This window comes from Amblyomma maculatum, chromosome 9 (genome assembly GCF_055883805.1).
Source record: "Amblyomma maculatum isolate TAMU_Amacu chromosome 9, ASM5588380v1, whole genome shotgun sequence".
Lineage (NCBI taxonomy): Eukaryota > Metazoa > Arthropoda > Arachnida > Ixodida > Ixodidae > Amblyomma > Amblyomma maculatum.
Genome location: NC_139352.1, coordinates 23,010,302 through 23,028,827, shown reverse-complemented (window position 1 = coordinate 23,028,827; position 18,526 = coordinate 23,010,302). Strand labels below are relative to the sequence as shown.

The window sequence follows — 18,526 nt, the reverse complement described above, 5'->3', positions numbered from 1 at the left end:
GCGGGCATTACTGCATCACAATTTGTTCAGAAATATTAGAATTTAATGACAATTCTACAATATTTAAATTCTCTAAGAACATTATCAAAACGTCATATCATTTTGTTCAACTATAGTATGATGTCACGTTCTTAAATGCAAAAGTGCCTTTCTTCCTTGATTTAATAAACACCGCATGCTGGTCGCGAGCAAATGCAGAATTGCGTAACACATATCTGAAACAATAAAAGTAGCACACGCTGGAAATAATTGCTTAAGTAGACACTACTGCCAAGCATTAAGAAGAGATAGAAGGAGCCGTATTTCGGCTATAAGAGGGCCGGGGAAGCAAGTTATGATGGGCGACCGACACCAGGAGTTTTCTGGGCTTCCTTTCCGCCGGCATACACGCGCATATTACCTCGTTTTTTTCCCCCTTTCTAAATTTCAATAATTTTTTCTCTCGAATATTTTACTCCGAGTTTTCGAAAACATTGGGACTATGAAATTGCGGCATACACTGTGTTTTTAAGCGAAGGAAGTCTGTTGTTTTATTGCAATGCGAAGAACCGGAATTTGGTAACTTCAGGACAATTGTTTCTCCTTGAGGTCTGCCTGTGAACATATCAGGTTCCAACCACGCAAAGTAAGCCTGAGGTACGTTCCTCCATAACTTTTTTTTTTTCTACCGCTGCATTCTTTGTAATCATTTCGCTCATTAAAACGCTCTGCCTTGTTGCGGTTGCCGTTTCGTCAGAAGGAAAACTGTCTGTCTGTAGGTCTCCACTCGTGCGTGGCCTGTCATCATCTATAACAAAAGGTCTCATCGCCGGGGTCATTCAGTTTATATCTTCATATTACCATTGTCATCAAAGAATGCCAAGGGAATAGCTAATTTTTTTTTTTTAATCATACCGACAATTACGATAGTTTCTAATGCGAAATTTGAACTCAGCTATGTAAGCATTCTGCGATATACTGAGGTAAATAGTTTGACCAATCCTTGTAGTCAGAGATAAAAGTTTGCGGGACACGAGTTTGTGGGAAAATATTTATTTCAGCGCAGTCGGGCAAATATGGACAAATAAGGTTCTAAATAACGAGGGACGTGAACGCCCCTTTCAGAAAACAAATATCAGAAGGCAAACTAGCGAGGCAAAGATGAAATCAATATTTTTCCGCAAATGCGCGTTCCGCAAGCTTTTGTCCCTGACTGTAGGTATGTGCAGTTACAAAGCACTGTTTCTTTTTCCCGCGAGTGAAAGAGAAGCTCGTGGCTCTTCTTTCTCTTCTTCTGGGAGATTCTAATTGGCTTGTGGCTTTGACGTGGCTCGCGGATCGTGGCTCTATTTTGCTTTGTTACACCGGAAGCGGCAGCAACGCCGACACGGCCCAATCGCGGAACCGGCGCCTAAGACTAATGCTCGAGGCAGGCTCCCCCCCGCATGTCATGAAGCCAGAACTTGTAATACCAGCATATTATAGCGCCACCCCCTTATAGAATGAGGACTTATAATTGTGCGCAATTGCTTTCTAAGCAATTTCGCTGTTAACTCCCGAAAAATTCGTAATATTTACACATTATATCCTACTTTTCAAAGGTGTAGAAATAGTCAGACGACCTTGAGGTTTTCATCCAATGAAATAAGATTTCAATACATCGCCCCTGCCGGAATTAGGTTCCATGGTTTCAAATTGGGTAACTTGGTTAACACATCATTCAGTTGCAAACTCGACATACCACGATATGCGCACACTCCCGAACAGCATACAGATATCTTCTGCGAGGAACCCTCCCACACTCATCTGCTAAAATATTATCTACTCTACCTACCCCTCCCGATCCCATCACCATCACATGGTTAGCTGGGCACGAGGACATCCTCGGAAATGAGCGCACTCATGCGTTTGCCCGAGAACTAAGCTTCCGGGCGCCGGTGGATGGCCTCCCCAAACCTTCATTATGCACCCCATCGAACCTCTTGACTACACTACAATTGTTCACTACTATCGTCGTTGCCGCGCCACGTACCCGCCACCACATCACCCACTTTCTCACATCAACAGCACGTACTGGCGACAACTCCAGACAAATTCGTTCCCATCTCCTCAATTTGCCCACATCTTTCACCCCACGGACTTCCCACCACACTGCACCACATGCAACGCCACCCCACCCACCCTCTACCATTACTTATAGGAATCCCCACATCCAATCCGCGTTCCTCCCGTCAAGCACCCCACCCCCTCCTCCTGGGAGGCTGCCCTTCTAGCCATGCAACCTGCAGATCAATTGCAGCTGGTCGAACGGGCTAAGCTAGAAGGGACAGCCATAGGGCTGCTGGACTAAGAGGTCCTCCTGGGAGTGTTAACATATTTTTTTATTTAAATAAAGTTTTTCCTCCTCCTCCTCCTCCTCTTTGGTGCAACGTTAATGCAGGGGGACTATCTGTCCACACTGCTTCTTCAGTTAGAATATTTTCAATTATAGCGCTGAATGGCTTCAAATGACCTATTGCACAGCACCTATGAGATGGGAGGACTAAACTCCAGGATATTATTGATGCGAAAGCATTTCCTGTCTCATGATTGCCGTGGACCGGATGAGCCCTCAGAAACGGGAAAGCAAATAAGAAAAATAACACTCAAATACCACTCATCCATGCCACCGTCGAGCGTATTGACTACTCTGCTCCGACTTCCTGGGAACGAATCCGCAATTCTCCCAGTCTAGCACAACGACGTCAGGTGTCGTTGATCGAAAGGACGATTGGGGCGCTGGGGAGGAGGAGGGAAATGTAAACGGTGGCCGCACGTTCGTAGCGCGCTCGCCCGCCATGTATGCGTCGCCGCGTAGGCTCAGACATAAGAAAAATAAATAAATAAAATAACAAAAAGGAAACAGAAGAAATAAAAACCAAAACAGGACATAAAAAGCAAAAATAAAGGAAACAAACCCAACAAAAAAATACGAAACAGTGATAAATTGTAAAGTAAGAAAAGTTAAGCACGCTTCGCAAAATCAACAAAAGGCAGAAAGAGTGCATAACGGAACTAATCACGGAATTCGCGATTTTTTTCGCATCCCGTACGTAAGAAGACAAGTGCGCCTTGTAATTTTGTATTTCTTTTTTATTGGGGATTCGTGTAAGATATATTGTTGATGAAACGATACACGAGATCGTAGACAGCATCACATGCATCGAGGCCTATATTATGGCCCGCCTTCAGTACAAAGGCATCCACGACATTGCCAGCCTTTTTCACGTATCCCGCCAACTCCTCCTCACGCTTTAATGTTTTCCACGGCAGCCTTGGTGCCTCAGCGAACTCTTTCGATCCATTCCAAGCTATGTTTTGCAGATATTCCTGGAACAAAACAGCTGGGAAAATATCATCCATTTGTCCACTTATAATCAGGACCCTAAAGTTTTCCAAAACGCTTTGCAATATGTCAGTAATGTTGTTGAAATAATCATTTGGCGCCAGTGCAAACTGAATCGCTAGTCGGTGCTGCTCAAGGCTGACTGACGGATGCACATGAAGCGCCGACTTGAAATCCGTCGAATTGGCATACCTTTCGTATTGTGCGACCTGATCGGGTTTGCGAGTATGAAGGATGCTTCCTTGATCACTGTATCCAGTCAGTTTCGAGAACACGCTAGGCCTACCACCAATTTTAAAATTGAAGAATGTTCCCCCTAAAAGTAATGCCGCTTCGGTCGTATTCATTTTTGCCGCTCGACTGATGTTACTACAGAGCTGTTCCAGAATATGTCGACCTTTAGCGTCTAAAAGCCCTAGTTGGTAGATAAACGCCGGAACCTTCAAGATGCTCTCCTCCACAGGAGTCAGGAATCCAGCGGACAAGATAAGGCCAGCGGGAACGGTTTTGCACTCGTCTAGCATCCGTTTCGCCAGAGAAACTGCCGCTCTCGCTGAAAACAAAAAGGAATATTACATTATTTAGCTAAGAGTATATTAAATTAACTATAATTTTTTGCAGCATAATATTTACTTTAGCCTATAAATCTACAGCAACGCAAAACAATATCAAAATTCGATTGATCTCGAGGAAAATGCAATAGTGTTTATCATTCCCTCTGAGGCGTATACCAATTCTCCTCCAACTGACTTTCATTCACGTGTCTGTTGGTTCCTCTGACTGGATTCCAACTGAAGGCAAGCATAACAGAGGGCGAAAGAAAGTAAAGTTGGCAGATGAATTTAGGATAGTACCAGGCATTTCAGGACCACAGCAGGTGCATAACCAACTCAATAAGAGAAATACGGGACAGGCATCTTCCCTACAATGGAGCCTATTCAAACAGGGCGCTTGTGAAGTCGCAAATAATAATATTTTCTTACCTCCGTAGCTTTCTCCTGCGATGTAGAGATCGATGGATTTAAACTCTTGAAACAACTTGTAGAATTGTTGGAGAAAACGTAGAAGGTCGTCAGTGACGTTGGCAAGTGACCTCGAGAGTACAGAACGTCTTTCTATAATGCTTAAGCCACCTCCTGCAGGGTAATCGACGTACAGTATGCTTGCATTTTTCTGAAACGTGCAACTTCGATTGTACAGCGTTCCATTCGCGTCGAGTCCAAGCGGACCATTCTCAAGAAACTGGCCGAAGAAGCCAGACTTCCCTGGTCCGCCTTGAAGCCAAAGAATCAGCGGGGCTTTGTCTCTTATACCCTGTAATGAAATTGCATTTTATTACGTAAGGTGAGGGTCAAATAAAACGATAACAAGACAACTATATCAAGAAAAGCGCACCCAAAAGATACTGTTTCAGTGGACTTCTTGTTTAAAAAACACAAAACAGAAAAAACCAGCTCCATTGTTTTCGTTTAGATGGTGCCAACATTGTTGCATTGAAGTGTTTAGGAACCCCACCTGCCGTACTTCATAAGAAGCCGCTATTGGAGACTTGTATTCGTGTTCCGCTGCTACTGACGATCATGGTGCATTTCATACTATATGAGTCGAAATTATCCCCTAACAACGATCTATCGTAGCAGTAACGTGATAGGATCAGCCTTCCGAGGCCGTATTACACAAAATTCGCTTAAAATAAATATCCTTTTTCTGCTTCATTATGCGTGGCGACTACATGGTGGCAGTGTCACACGAAAGAAGCAGGCGCCCATCATAGAAGTCACAACGTAGCGAGTTCCCACATCGTCGATGGGTTCGCCACTCGCCGCATGCACTGGTGAATCATTGGCTGCGACATGTAGCCAATCAGGAGGCCTGCTCACTAAAAAAAAAAAATTAATGGTCTGCTTACTTCCCACGGATGCTTCAAAGCATCAGCTATGTAACCGATAAGTAATTATGAATTCTAGAAAGTCAGAATACGGATGACTCTAGAAGAACAAAATATATGAATTATCCTTACAAAGTAGGGCCTCAGGTGTCCACTTGTACAAGTGTCCACAGTTTCTACTTCCATGTCCCCATACACCCTGCTCTGGGCCATGCGCGGCGATCTTATCCGCACAAAATTCCTGGATAATTTTGTCCTCCTTCTTTGTTTCCTGCCATCTCCTACAACGCTTGCTTTCGATTGGTTTGGTTTGGTAAAACTTTATTTCCTTCGATTGGAATCGATTTAATTAGACTAAACTCTGTTGCCTTCCTTCCTACCGAGTTACACGTCTATTCTTCTTCGATCGTTATTCCGTCTACGAGGTCTTACTCTTTTTGAAAGAATATATAAAGATCGAAAAGCAAGAAAGCATGAAGAAAGGAATCTTCACGAGCGCTGTTAACTTTTGTATTTATTGTGAGAACTACAATATATAAAACTTAAAAAAAGTGCATGAGCAGCAGGGCATCGCCACTGGTGTTTTCTCCCACACAAAAACATTATAATCGTCATGAAGTTTTTATGCGCGTATTTTTACAGCTGATAACAAGTTTGTTGTAAGCGTGAATGGTGAGAACCCCAAGACTGGCACATATCTGGCGACAGAGACAGGCTGTGAGAAAGCCTCAGAAAAACCACGAAATATTTCTTTATGTTCGCAAAGTCGCTTACAATCTTAAAAACAACGTCGCTTCTTTATGTTTGTAACGGCACTGCCTACGTGCCGTGACTGACAAATGCCTTCGGTGCACCGTTACGTGCATTTGGCAAACGTGTCAATATTTTTAAAGAACTGACTATCCTATCGTGAGCGGCCCTTAACTCTGCTCCGGAGCACCACCGGAGCACACTCTAGTAGGGACGCGGAACTGCCCCACTAGTAAAACTGCATCTCCCACCTACCAGCCGAACTTATCTCCCGACATGGGTGCGAAGCTGAGTACTAAACTATCGCGGCGATATTACAGGAAGGCCCACCCTATCAAGTGAACTTTTCTATCCCATTTCCTTGGAGACCTGTTACATCTGGATCGTTCGCGCCACAAACTTGTGAACAACCTCTCATTTTTATCCCACAATGTGCATGCATACGGAAGTGCTGTGAGGGTGAGTTTTTACACGAGTGAGTGCACACTGTGAGAAATATAATTACCTTCTGCCATCATCTCAGCGCTCACGAGCTTTTTAAAAAAGCTCCTTACTTCTTTCTTAAGAAGAACGTGTGCGAACGAAACGTGTATAAACAAACCCATAGGGATGCTACAGACATAGGAGATGTTTATATTTTGGAACTCACATGTTTTATATATCGCGTGCCACTAAAGTGTTTTTTTTTTTTTTGTTGTTGTTGTTGTTGTTCTTTGGCAGCTAGTACATCTAAACCAGCAACAGCGAGGCGCACAGCACCATAAGCATGTTTGACCACCCTTTTTCTTTGTAGCTAGAGTGATCATAACCGTACTTTAGCACGTGCTTAGAACACTTAAGTAAAAACATCTTTGACGACACTCCTTCTGCTTGGGAATAAACATAAAGGCCTAGAAATATTGCCGTGAATCATTTTTATTTTAGCCAAACATGACTCAAAAATTGCCGAGGTACCACAAAAACTGACTTTGCTTTCTTTTTGTTTTCGCGTGACGCAGGCCGTCAATATATGCTCAAAGGGGGAGGGGGGCTCAGCCTGTTTACTAAAACCTTTGCGAGCTGGATGTGCCACGACACAACCTGACGTATGTTATTTGGTTTATGTTCAACAACCATACAAGAAGATTTTGGAATCATCGCACACGCAGGGGTCGGTGAGAGACCCAGTTCTGAGATTCTTCGTCTATCTCGCAGAGATCGGTATCATACATCGACATTCGATCGCACTCTCAGAGACATCGTCGGTAGGTGCGTTGAAACCGCTGACTCCTAATAGGACCTTTGCTCACTTATTCAAATAGTACGGCAGAGAAAGTCAACATCGGGTTCTCTCCTCTTTTGTGCATGATGATAAGCCTACATCCACCAAGAACACCATCAATTTGTATCACCTGGAAGCTTCCTAGACCATACCACTTTTCGAATTTTACAAAATTTGAGGTGTGGCTAGCTCCAGCGCTGTGCGTGTTCTGTTCTCTCTGCGTCCTCGTGCTTCGTGCTGTTTCTTCAGACATTTTCGAAAACTCAAACGTAGTCTCAAGAATGTGGGTAATTTGCCCGCTTGTTCACATCTGGTGCTAGGAGGCATCGGAAGCACAGTGACGATTCCTTTAGGCTCCACACAGTCAAATTCCTCTGGAGGGCCAATTTGGCCCTGTGTGACTTTTTTCCAATATTGACCTCACCACCAGATTGCTTTCCCGCTAGAACAGACATTACAGCGTTGTAAAGCAAACTATTTTAAATTACCAAGTCGAGTGCCTCGCCACCTATCCGGAACAGTATCGACAAGGGCAGGAAATTCCACACGTCAGGCGCATAAAGCCTTCTTGTGATCATCCCAATTTTTTTCCTCAATGTAAGTCGCCAGGACTGTTCCTTTTCGTCAGGGCTATTCCTTTTTCAAGTAACTGTGATGAGGCAGACAGGTAGCAGTTTAAGGGCCACAGTGAAAAGGTAGGTGAACTGCACTTTTGAACAGAGTGCAACAACAATCTGCATTAGCCTGAGAATGTGTCCGCCGCGACTGACTTCCATCAACCGACCAAATATATGTAAGCTGATCGATCCGTATTTTTCAAGTTGTGGTTATTTCTTTTTGTCTGCATTGAACTAGTGCCAGTATGCTTCGAAACTACTGGGAGTCACACGAGGTACTTGAGAAGACAATGTTCACTTCAGGAAAATGAGCGTATCACATATTTTCCCCAAATTTTAACAACTAATTTCCTTAATATTCATTTATATAACTCCTCCATGAATCCGCCATTCGCAGCAATAATTGGTTCAATTCGACTTCAGAAGAGACTGCATGCCGGATCAGGCGGCCCTTAGAGATGTTGGCCACCGAGTCAGCAATGGCGACATTCAGCGGGTCTTTGGTGTTAAGTGGTTTTTGTTGATCTCTCTCGCAACAACGCCCCACACATCCTAGTCGAGTGGATTTAAATTTGGAGAACTAGGCGGCCACAAATTAGGACTGACGTGGTATGAAAGTTTTTCCGCCAGCGAATCCTGCGTGGCTCAGGTGGTGTGGGACGGAGCTGAATCAGCTAAAAGACATAAGATCTTCCTTTCCATGTTGTCTCTATTCAGGGATTTGCAACGGTGGAAAGCTACTCTACCTACTTGGCAGTATTAACGCGGAACCTTTCTGAAAAACAGCGTGGAACATGACGTCACTCTAATTGCCGACGACAGCTAACATCATCACGCATAATAGGCACCTCGTCAGTGCAAAGCCACCTGTCGTAATTGTGGTTAACCTTTTGGTCTTGGTCAAAATTTATTTTATCTTAGAAAAAAGCAGAGCATTGAGGCCCCTGCATCTTCATCTTGCTGAACAGACGCTTGGACCCGAGCAGATGATTCTCCCGAGTTTTGCATGGTATGAGTTGCCCCCTGCTCAAGACATAGTTCGTATTCTCATTGCATAGAAATGATGCCTCAATTCCTTGTGCATCGCGAGCCTGACAGTCGACTCTGCCACTTGAAGTTCCTTTGCAATGGCCCTCTGATTTTTCTCGCGACGTCACTGACGACGACATGTAATCGCTGGAGAAAATCGTGTGTTTTGAAGCTATCTAACCGATAACTGTGCTTTTTTATTACGCCATTGATGTCACGTTTGCGGCAGAGCACATCAGTCCATTACGCACATTATATATGAAAGACTTCTCTACGTTCAAAAAGCTTCATGGCGTTCAATTTCCTGTGGCAATAAATCCCCACTGGCATTCACAGACTTATTAATCTCTTGTCGCTTTTGTTTATTGCATTCGCTGGAGGCTTTCGTCACTTCCTAGTTTGTTACTGATCGTATATTGGGGGCTTTTAAGAGCTACAGATAGCGCCGCAGTCAATCCAAGAAGGGGGCGGCTGCTAGGATTCAGTTAGCTCAGTCTAAGAATAACCTCGCCTAATAACAAGATTATCTTAATTGCCTAGTTTGCATCATGTTGTTTCTTTTAAGGAGAACGGCTAATTTTAGCTAAACGCATTCTATCAGTCGATGTAAAGCAAAGAACCGGTGAATAACGGAAGATCATCGGCTTGTGTCTGCAATGTAAGAAAAACATTTGCAGGTACGAAGATTAGGAATGTTGATAAGGTAAGAAAATCGCGATCCCATCTCGTGTTTCTCATGTCTGATTCTGCGTTGTCCAGGTAACTATCACTTGGCGGAACCAGTGCACAACGCGCAAAGCTAAAATATATTTCTATTGTTTCATTTTCGATTGCACTCTATTTCTATTCCAATCCAGAAGCCGAAACCCAGTGTTATTTACGTGTGAACATCACTTCAGTCGAGCAAGCAACGTCCGTGTATGACGTCATTCGCATGCAAACTGGTTCAGAGGCACTGAAGCGATCTCCTGAGGAGAAGAAACTTCATTTGCGTCCTGGTAAAATACTTAGGGGTATAGCGCGATCAAGTGGACATGAGCCCGTCGCGCTCACCCACTTCTAGGGCTCCTGTCACCCTTCGGATCTGTGTGTCCCAGTCGGAGTTGAGCAATGCGGTCTCCCCACTGACCTTGATTCTAAAGCTGCCAACCTGCTGGAAGGGGGTCTAAAGGGCAAGCCCAGAGTATGTGTGAGAGAGTGGCGTTTTGGTCACATATTATACAAGATGAGGAATAGACCCCAGGATATATCCGAGCATATATCACATGATTCGGGAACGTTTTCGTTTGAAGTTGCCTCCATGCAACCTATTGTGGTTTCGTAAGGGAGGTAAGTGCAGGGCCATAGATAAGCCTACCTAAGAAGTAGTGCATGGAGAAGTCATGACATTTAGCTATACAATCTCTCGCCATCCGTAGAACAGGTAACGCTACAGCCCGGTTGTGTCCGTCTCGTCCCCTAGATGGGACGAGTGTGCAGGGATCCAGATCAATTGGATCTGGTGGAGTTGCAGATTGCTGGAGTGGAGGAGGAATAGGACGACGGGGAAGATCCGGCTTTTGGCGAAGTTACGAATTGCATATTTGGAGTCAATGAAGATGGTCCCCGCAGAGGATGCGGCTATGATCAGGGCTATGGCCGCTTCCTCGGCCTCTTCAGACGATGTGACGTAAATGGAGCACTCGACCAACGGCCATTCACAGCATCGCGGTCGGAGTATTCGGCTGCGTCGACATCCGTCGAATGTTTTTGTGCAGGGAATTAGCCCTGCGCTTGCGGCGAGTTATATGATACAGTTGGTGGATGTTCTTAGGGAAAGGGGTAGCGACTAGGTTATTATGGATGTGAGGTTGAAGCTGGGCCTTGTCAACGACAGTCGCTTGGAAGCCTATTCCTACATTGTCGAGTATGTGACATTCCGTGAAGGTGTGGGTGAGGCGCTTGTACAGAGACGTGAGGTGAGCTTCCACGAACTTCGTTACAGTGTTATAGACCCCTAATAGCAGTAATTTGTAGGTGGCGACCCTGTGAAGAGGTGAAGAGTAGGTATTCCTGTGTAATAAAGGAGCAAAAAGTAGTTCCGTTCCTTGCAGCTGAAGAATACATCCTAGCTCGCAGCTGCCGAGTTTAGGGCAATGCGGAAGTTAATTGCTTTTATTTCCATACAATGTTGCTTCGGCGTGAGCACAGACCATGAACCTCATCACGCGCTGTAAAATTATACTTCTTTTGCTCTTTAGAAGACCGCTCGATCGCGTCGAGACAAACTTGCTCAAATATGTACTGCACGACGTGATGTGAACTTAGGGTACACTTCCTCTGAGGCACGTTGGCCTAAATAATATACGTAGGCTTCAATTCCTTTCATTGCCCGGTGAAAGAATTTCTAATCCTGAATCTCGTGAAATGCTATTTATAGAAGGGGTCTATTGTGTAATCTTGCCTTTCAGCGCCAACCCGCCGCGGTGGTTCAATAGTTACGGAGCTCGACTGCCGTGTTCAAGAAGGCGGGATCAAATGCCAGCGTGGTGGCCTCTTCTTTGGAGGCTAAAAGCCCTGCCGCATTGGCGCAGTGGTTAATCCGAACGACTTCCACACTGGAGTACCCGGGATCGAACCCGACCGTCGCCGGCTGCGTTTAGATGGGGGGAAACGGAGAGGCGCTGTCACAGAACGTTAAAGATCCCCAGATGGTCGAAATTACTTCGAAGCCTTCCACTGCAGCACCGCTTTCGCTATTTCCGTTTTCACTCCCACCTTTATCCCTTTCCTTACAGCCTGGTTCAGGTGTCGATAGAACGAGTGTGACAGATGCTGTGCCTTTCCCTTCCTGTAAAGCAAATATATTTATTAAGAAAAGCCCCATAGAGGTGGCGTAGCGGTTAGGGCACTCCTCGTCCTTCATAAATGCTGTCTTTACGGGACTAGCAATTCTGTGCTCCGTATTATATCAAATTGTCTGTCGCACTCCGAGCACTGCTCCAAACGGGTGGGCTACTATTTTGACAGCAATGATAGCTGTAAATGACCCAATCTCGGCACCCGTCCGCGGAATGGCAGCATAGGGGTAAGTGCTGGCACGGCGTTCGCGCGAGGGAAAACCTGCAAAGCGTGGTGGTGCCCGACGTTAGTGGTGCCACTATCGGCTGCGTTTCGATGGAGGCGAAACAAAGAGGCGTCCATGTTGTGTGCGATGTCAGCGCACTTTAAAGATCCCCAGGTGGTCGAAATTGCACCGCAGCCCTCCACTACGGCACCTCTTTCTATCTTTCCACCTTTCTCCCATTCCTTATGGCACGGTTCAGATGTCTTCAGGACAAGTGTGACAGATACTGCTCCTTTTATTTCCTGTGAACAAATTAAACGCCAGCATCGCAATTGCAGCTTGGATTATGAGGCTTACCAGAATATACTGTGGGGCCAGTTGGTTAGACATTAGCTCAAATAAAAACATAGCGTTTTGACCACACAAGAAAGAAGTGGACAGGAGAGAGCTACATGTAGCTCTGTTCTATCCTCGTCGTCCCTGTCCTGTTTTTTGTTTCGCTGAGATTACGACAGGCAACAATTTTGAGAGCATTAACGCTGCATTAGGTTGCCATTTAATCAACCAGTCACGATTAATAAAATATATAAGGCTACAATGGCACTGAAACCTTAAGTATGACAATGAGCTCATCACCCTGAAGTTTGCACTTGACTTACATATTCACCTTCTCTTAAAGCTACATTCATTAGGCTGCTCACAACTCCAAAACAATATAATAATATCGGTCGGCCTTTCTACCTTATTAAAGAGCAAAAAGGCATGCATTAGTGCTGGCAAGCATTCTTTTTGTCACGGCTCTCCTCGGAAAACATCACAAAGTGCTTCCTATGCAGTAACAGCTTCTCGTAGAGTGAAGCTGTCTTGGGAGTTCTCCGTCGAGAGAATAGTGAGTCGGCCGCAGTGTAGCGTCCAAAGCGGGAGAATCACCAATATTTTCATAGGAAAATTACAATAACAACTGCCGAAAGCGCCGATAAAGCACTCTCAAAGACGAAATGAAAAACGCCTCCGTGCAATGACTACTTTTCTTAGACTGCATCATGGCATGAATTTTATGCAAATTATAATTCCTACGCACTACTACCTTTGTATTTAACTGCCGAGTACCCATCACTAATGTGCTAGATGCACAAGGTTTTACCTCCACTATATTGTGGCTTCTCTCGGAGAGACTAATTTCCAAATGCGTCATTGACCACACCGTGTGTAGGCGAAAAACTCTGTGTCACACCACAATTTGGTTAAAGCTGCCCATGCGCGATACAAAGTTATCGTCCTCACCATTAACTATCACCATTAACTCTAGGGTAAAAACAGTTAACACATGCAATTGAACAGGAAATCTTATTGCCTAAGAATGCGGAATAAAATAACAGCATGGGGCGTTTTTACGATTTTTTCTGCGGAAATCATTTCAACCTCTCAATTGCAGATTCCGCTCAGCGTAATACCAGTTTTTCCTACTTCCATTTTCACAATAGCTCAACAGGCTTGCTGCAAAGCGGAAGATATTTTCTATTTGGAGCACTCATCCTTTGCACATTTTACTGACTTCCTATGTACGTCATTGTTGGTGTACCTTTTGCAAGCCGCACATGACCCTGGACAGCTTACGCCACTACGCCAAATGATGGGGACGTCACGTTCCCTTAGTCGCCTTCACAAATGAAGTGTTTCGCTTTCGAAATATTACTGGTGTAATGAAACATACCGTTATCTGTACGCAGCATTCCTTGAGTTTCGTTAGGCTAAAATACACACATCTACATCATGTGAATAGCGGGCCAAATGCTAACGTTTCGTTAAATTTCAGACAACCTTTCGGGAAACTCGTTCGACAAAATAAAAACCAGGACTTCGGCTCCGGAACATTCCTTGAACATTACTGAAGGACGTTGAACTCTGCGAGCTATTGTTGAAGATAAACGACGGCTTTTTTCAATTAGGCACGTCATTCAGATGTCCAGCACTGTTAATATATTGCCGTAAGCCATTTGAAACTTTATTTGTTGCTTTCTTGCAGCCGCTAGCGCGTGGCCTTGTCACTTAGAGCACGGAACGATTCTGCACTTTTTGGTTGTTCATATTTACTGTCGTAGGACATGACGTTATCATATTCTTTGCTGCGCAAGACGTGCCGAGATGTATCGCAAAATGTCCCTGCCACGCGCGTCTGTTTCTGCATCGTTCTAGATTGTGCTAGTCACATTTTGCGTCTTTATCTTCTAGATGTTTCTCTGACGAGTTGAGCCCTGACAAGTGCAATGGGCATTCGTAGATCGAAGACTGCCGAGCACACTTCCTGCCATCATCGCTGCTGATTGCTTTGTTTTTTTTTACGTGCGCAAATCAGCCCAATAAAGAGTTAATTCCAGTACTTCACCTATCCTTGTTTGTTGTCTACGGTATTGTCACCACACCGTGACATCTTGTGTGTGTAGAGGGGAAAGGGGGGGGGGGGGGGGGGGGGGCTGCACTGCGTCATTGTGAATTCCACCCAAAATGCCAGATGAACAGACGCCAGCCGTGGTCTTCGTGCAGCCCCGGAAGCCCCCCCATCTTCCTTTCACCAGGGTCTTATGGGAAACAAGGCGCATTCTCAGCTCCAATCAAAGATTCAACTTCCCAATGAACCGGTCGTTTCTTACATTGAAGAAATAAAGCGCCTCTTTCGTCTCGCCGACCCCAACATAACCGAAGCGGAGAAAGTGAAATTTTTGGTTAAGGATGTTACAGAGTTGCGTTTTGCCGAACTAGTCAGAAATCCGCCAAACACCATGACGGAATCCGAAAGCGAAGTGTCCATCATCGAGAAGACGACAGACACCCGGATGAGTCACTGCGATCGACCACTTCAACCGACCTACGTCTTCATACGAATCAGCAACTTCGTGCTTCATGCTTTCTTGATGCAAAATATTAACTCGGAACCGTTTTTTTTTTTTTATACTGAGACCCAACAAAGTAAATTACACAAGTAGACATGCATACTTGTATAATTTATGTTCTTACTCTTTTTTTTTCTCTCTTTTACTCTTGTCTGGCTGTTTTCGATGTTGTAACGCAATGACGAAGCCTGACATTAAGCTTTGCAATGTTTGCCACATTTTTTTTTTTTTTGCACAATTTCGACATCCTTGAATGTTCTGACGGCTGCATGTTATGTCGGAATCACGTTTTTGGCTCTAATTACACAACAATTACTCCACATCAAAGACATTTCGCGCAAAGACACATTTTTCCCCCTCTACCTCACACAGCCATTATTCTACTCATCAATCAATTCATTTCTTGACAACGACGGTGTAACACCCTCCTCGGATGCACGCTCATGAGCTTAAAAAGTATTTGACCTTGAAACAACAATAGCAAATAGTTCCCAAGTCGAAAATGCTCAGAGCTGCCGCACATATTTAACGTGACGTCACTTGCACTCTTCAGAAACTGTGGTAATCCTCCTACAACACGCTACCCCATCATAAACAATTTTTGAACATTACCATTTTTATGTTACCTTTTGCTACTCTACGTGCTACAAATTTAAAGATGCCCTGAAAAGATTATTCTGGTATTAAAGAGCACAATATGCCCCTCGTGTTTATTAAAACACATATAATGATCCAGCTGAATACACTGCACTGCCTTCACGAAAGCAACTCAGTCATTTTTAAGGCGAAAGCCTTTAATGGCTCATGCTGTCGTGGACAAAATGTGTCCCGCTTTTGCAGCGTTCTGATTGGCCGAGGCGGGATGACGTTATAGAGGTCTCGACCAATCACAGAACACCAGCACAGTATCCGCGAATGCATGCCTTATATGGCCATATGTCAGTCAATGATAAAGACTAAATCATGAATTAAGTAATTGTCACTTGATGACTAATTAGGTAATTCATTTATTAACTAATAATATATATATATATATATATATATATATATATATATATATATATATATATATATATATATATATATATATATATATATATATATATATATATATATATATATATGCGAGAACATTTAATGTACTTGGCCGCTTAAAGAAATTTTACCCCACCCACCACTAGAATGCCATTGTACTCCTCTGCGCACCTGTTTCTTTTTCCACTCTTTGCATATAGAACCTACCCCCATCGCTTGCATTCGCACTCCTGATGAAGGCCAGCTTCTGGTCGAAACGTCGAGTCCAATAAAATGTTTCTTTAATTGAAGCGTACACTTCGCTCTAAATATATATATATATATATATATATATATATATATATATATATATATATATATATATATATATATATATATATATATATATATATATATATATATATATATATATATATATATATATATATATAGAGAGAGAGAGAGAGAGAGAGAGAGAGGGATCAATTAAGGGGAAATGAGGGTGCTCGTTATAATACATGAAGGAAAGAAGCCAACAGTCGGCGAGGCCAAGGAAAGCGTTGGAGATGGTACTTTGTGTCTTTTTTTTTTTTGTAATTGTTCACTTGGGTAATCACAGAGATTAGTAATGTAGTGTTTAGGGGAAAGATAATTAAACACAAAGTAGAAGAAAAAACAACGTGCCGACGGTGGGAACCGAACCCACGACCTCCGAATAACGCGTCCGGTGCTCTTCCAACTGAGCTACATCGGCCGCTGTCTCCCCTGCTACTTTCTTGGGTATTTATGTTGTCTGTATACGAACCTTGAGAGTGTTCACCAGCGCCACCCTCAGCCATAGCGGCGGACGTAGAACGTCCTTTGTTACCGCCAGCGTCACGTAGAACGTGATCAAGAGCGAGGGCGAAAGCTGTGCTAGAACCCTCTTACGCTACCTATGGCTTCAAGACTGCCAGAACCGAGACCCCCGTAAGCTACAAGCAGATCAATTAAGGGGAAATGAGGGTGCTCGTTATAATACATGAAGGAAAGAAGCCAACAGTCGGCGAGGCCAAGGAAAGCGTTGGGCCAACGCTTTCCTTGGCCTATATATATATATATATATATATATATATATATATATATATTGCTTAACCACTTAGTTATACCCTACTTTGTTACAAAGTCGTTACATAAACAATTATGTAATTACTAATTAGTTCCAGTTGCGTAGCAGAATGCGACAATCAGGCTTTCGCCTTTCACTACTTTAGTCGCTAAAGTCCCTAGTAAATTTTTGTCACTTCAACTCGAACACGCAATCTCATGACCTAAATTATTTATATGCTCTCGCATCGCCAACTATTTATGTTTTCGATAAAATGAGTGTCATAGCAACCTACGTTTATACGGTCCAATAGCATTTTCAACACAACACTGAACACGAACTCAGAGGCAATAAAATATCGGGACGTTTCCTCCCGTGTTTTCATTGAAAGAGGGCCTGCGTCAGTTGGAAACGAATTCGTAATTTAACGTTCGCAAATGGATACTCTCCTTGAAATTTTCGCACTTGAGAACAAGGAGACATGCGAAAATTATTGACTAAAAACAGCAAAGATGCCTTTCAGAATGCCGCACAACTCGTCTGAAGCCATGAATCGTCGTGCTCCCCGTAGTGTTTTGCCCTCTGGATTGTACATCGCGCGAAATACTTTCCCAATTTATTTATTCCTCGCTTTATTACTGCGCAGCTGGAAGTGCTCAATCTTACTCACTCTCAAACGACTGCGGCTTGTCGGGCGGGGCTGTATACTTCTCTTACACTCACCTCTGGCGCCTTCAGGAGTAGAAAATACAAGTGACTCCCATTCTGTACTGTAATGTACCCAGAATGCGCCTCTACTCCAGCATGTTCCATAAAGAAGTCCACACTGCTTGCGTTACGAGCCTCGGTAAAATTTTCACTCTGTATTAATGGTGTCAGGAACGCTCCATGACTTCTCGATCTGTGAGGCAAAATATAAAGTTAAATTCAAATATTTCATTTATTTGCCACCAATCTCACAAGAATCACAGAGTGGAACAGATAAGAAACGATGGCTTTTCGGCATAGAATTCACCTGATATTCTGGAGCTAGTGGCTGTATTCACCATTGTTTCGCGGGTACAATATTTTCCCTGCCCTATGCTCAGATTTTCTGAGAGGAAATGCTTGGAAAAAAAGGCCTTGCACCAAAAGTTTCATTGTTAGCTCAATTATTTGTACCGATATCAAACAACCTGAATCCAATACCTGCTGTGAAGCCTACTTCCGACATTTTGGTTTCATTTGATTCTTATATTTGAGCGGAGCTACGAGTTTCTCTCCACACGTTCTGCAACCTTTAATCATTGGGTGACCACAAATAACTTATATTTGCTACCCGGGCTACCCTTTGCGGTCGGTATTTTCCTGAAGGGACGTGCGTACAGCAGGGAGACCGCCTGTTCTAATTTGATTCATCGCGTGGGTATACAGATGGGATTAACTTTATGTCCTCTCGAAGCAAAGGCGAGTGAACAAACAGCTTTATTCAAACAGTTTTGGGCTAATTATATAATGTCAAGCAATGAATCCTGCAGAACTATTTGCGATCGATCGAACCGGTTTCATAGAACCTATTCCCTTCCCTTTTTGAAATTCC

At 43.8% G+C, this 18,526-nt stretch overlaps 1 protein-coding gene across 1 annotated transcript; it reads right to left on the bottom strand.

Moving 5' to 3' along the window:
* Positions 1-3,111: 3,111 nt before the first annotated feature.
* On the bottom strand, positions 3,112-18,160 carry LOC146178587 (venom serine carboxypeptidase-like). The gene is made up of 4 exons (XM_084580001.1): positions 18,123-18,160; positions 17,671-17,848; positions 4,348-4,678; positions 3,112-3,917 (listed from the first exon to the last, which is right to left on the bottom strand). The coding sequence occupies exons 1-4, from the start codon at positions 18,158-18,160 to the stop codon at positions 3,112-3,114; spliced, it is 1,353 nt and encodes a 450-aa protein (XP_084436127.1).
* Between the last annotated feature and the right edge of the window lie 366 nt (positions 18,161-18,526).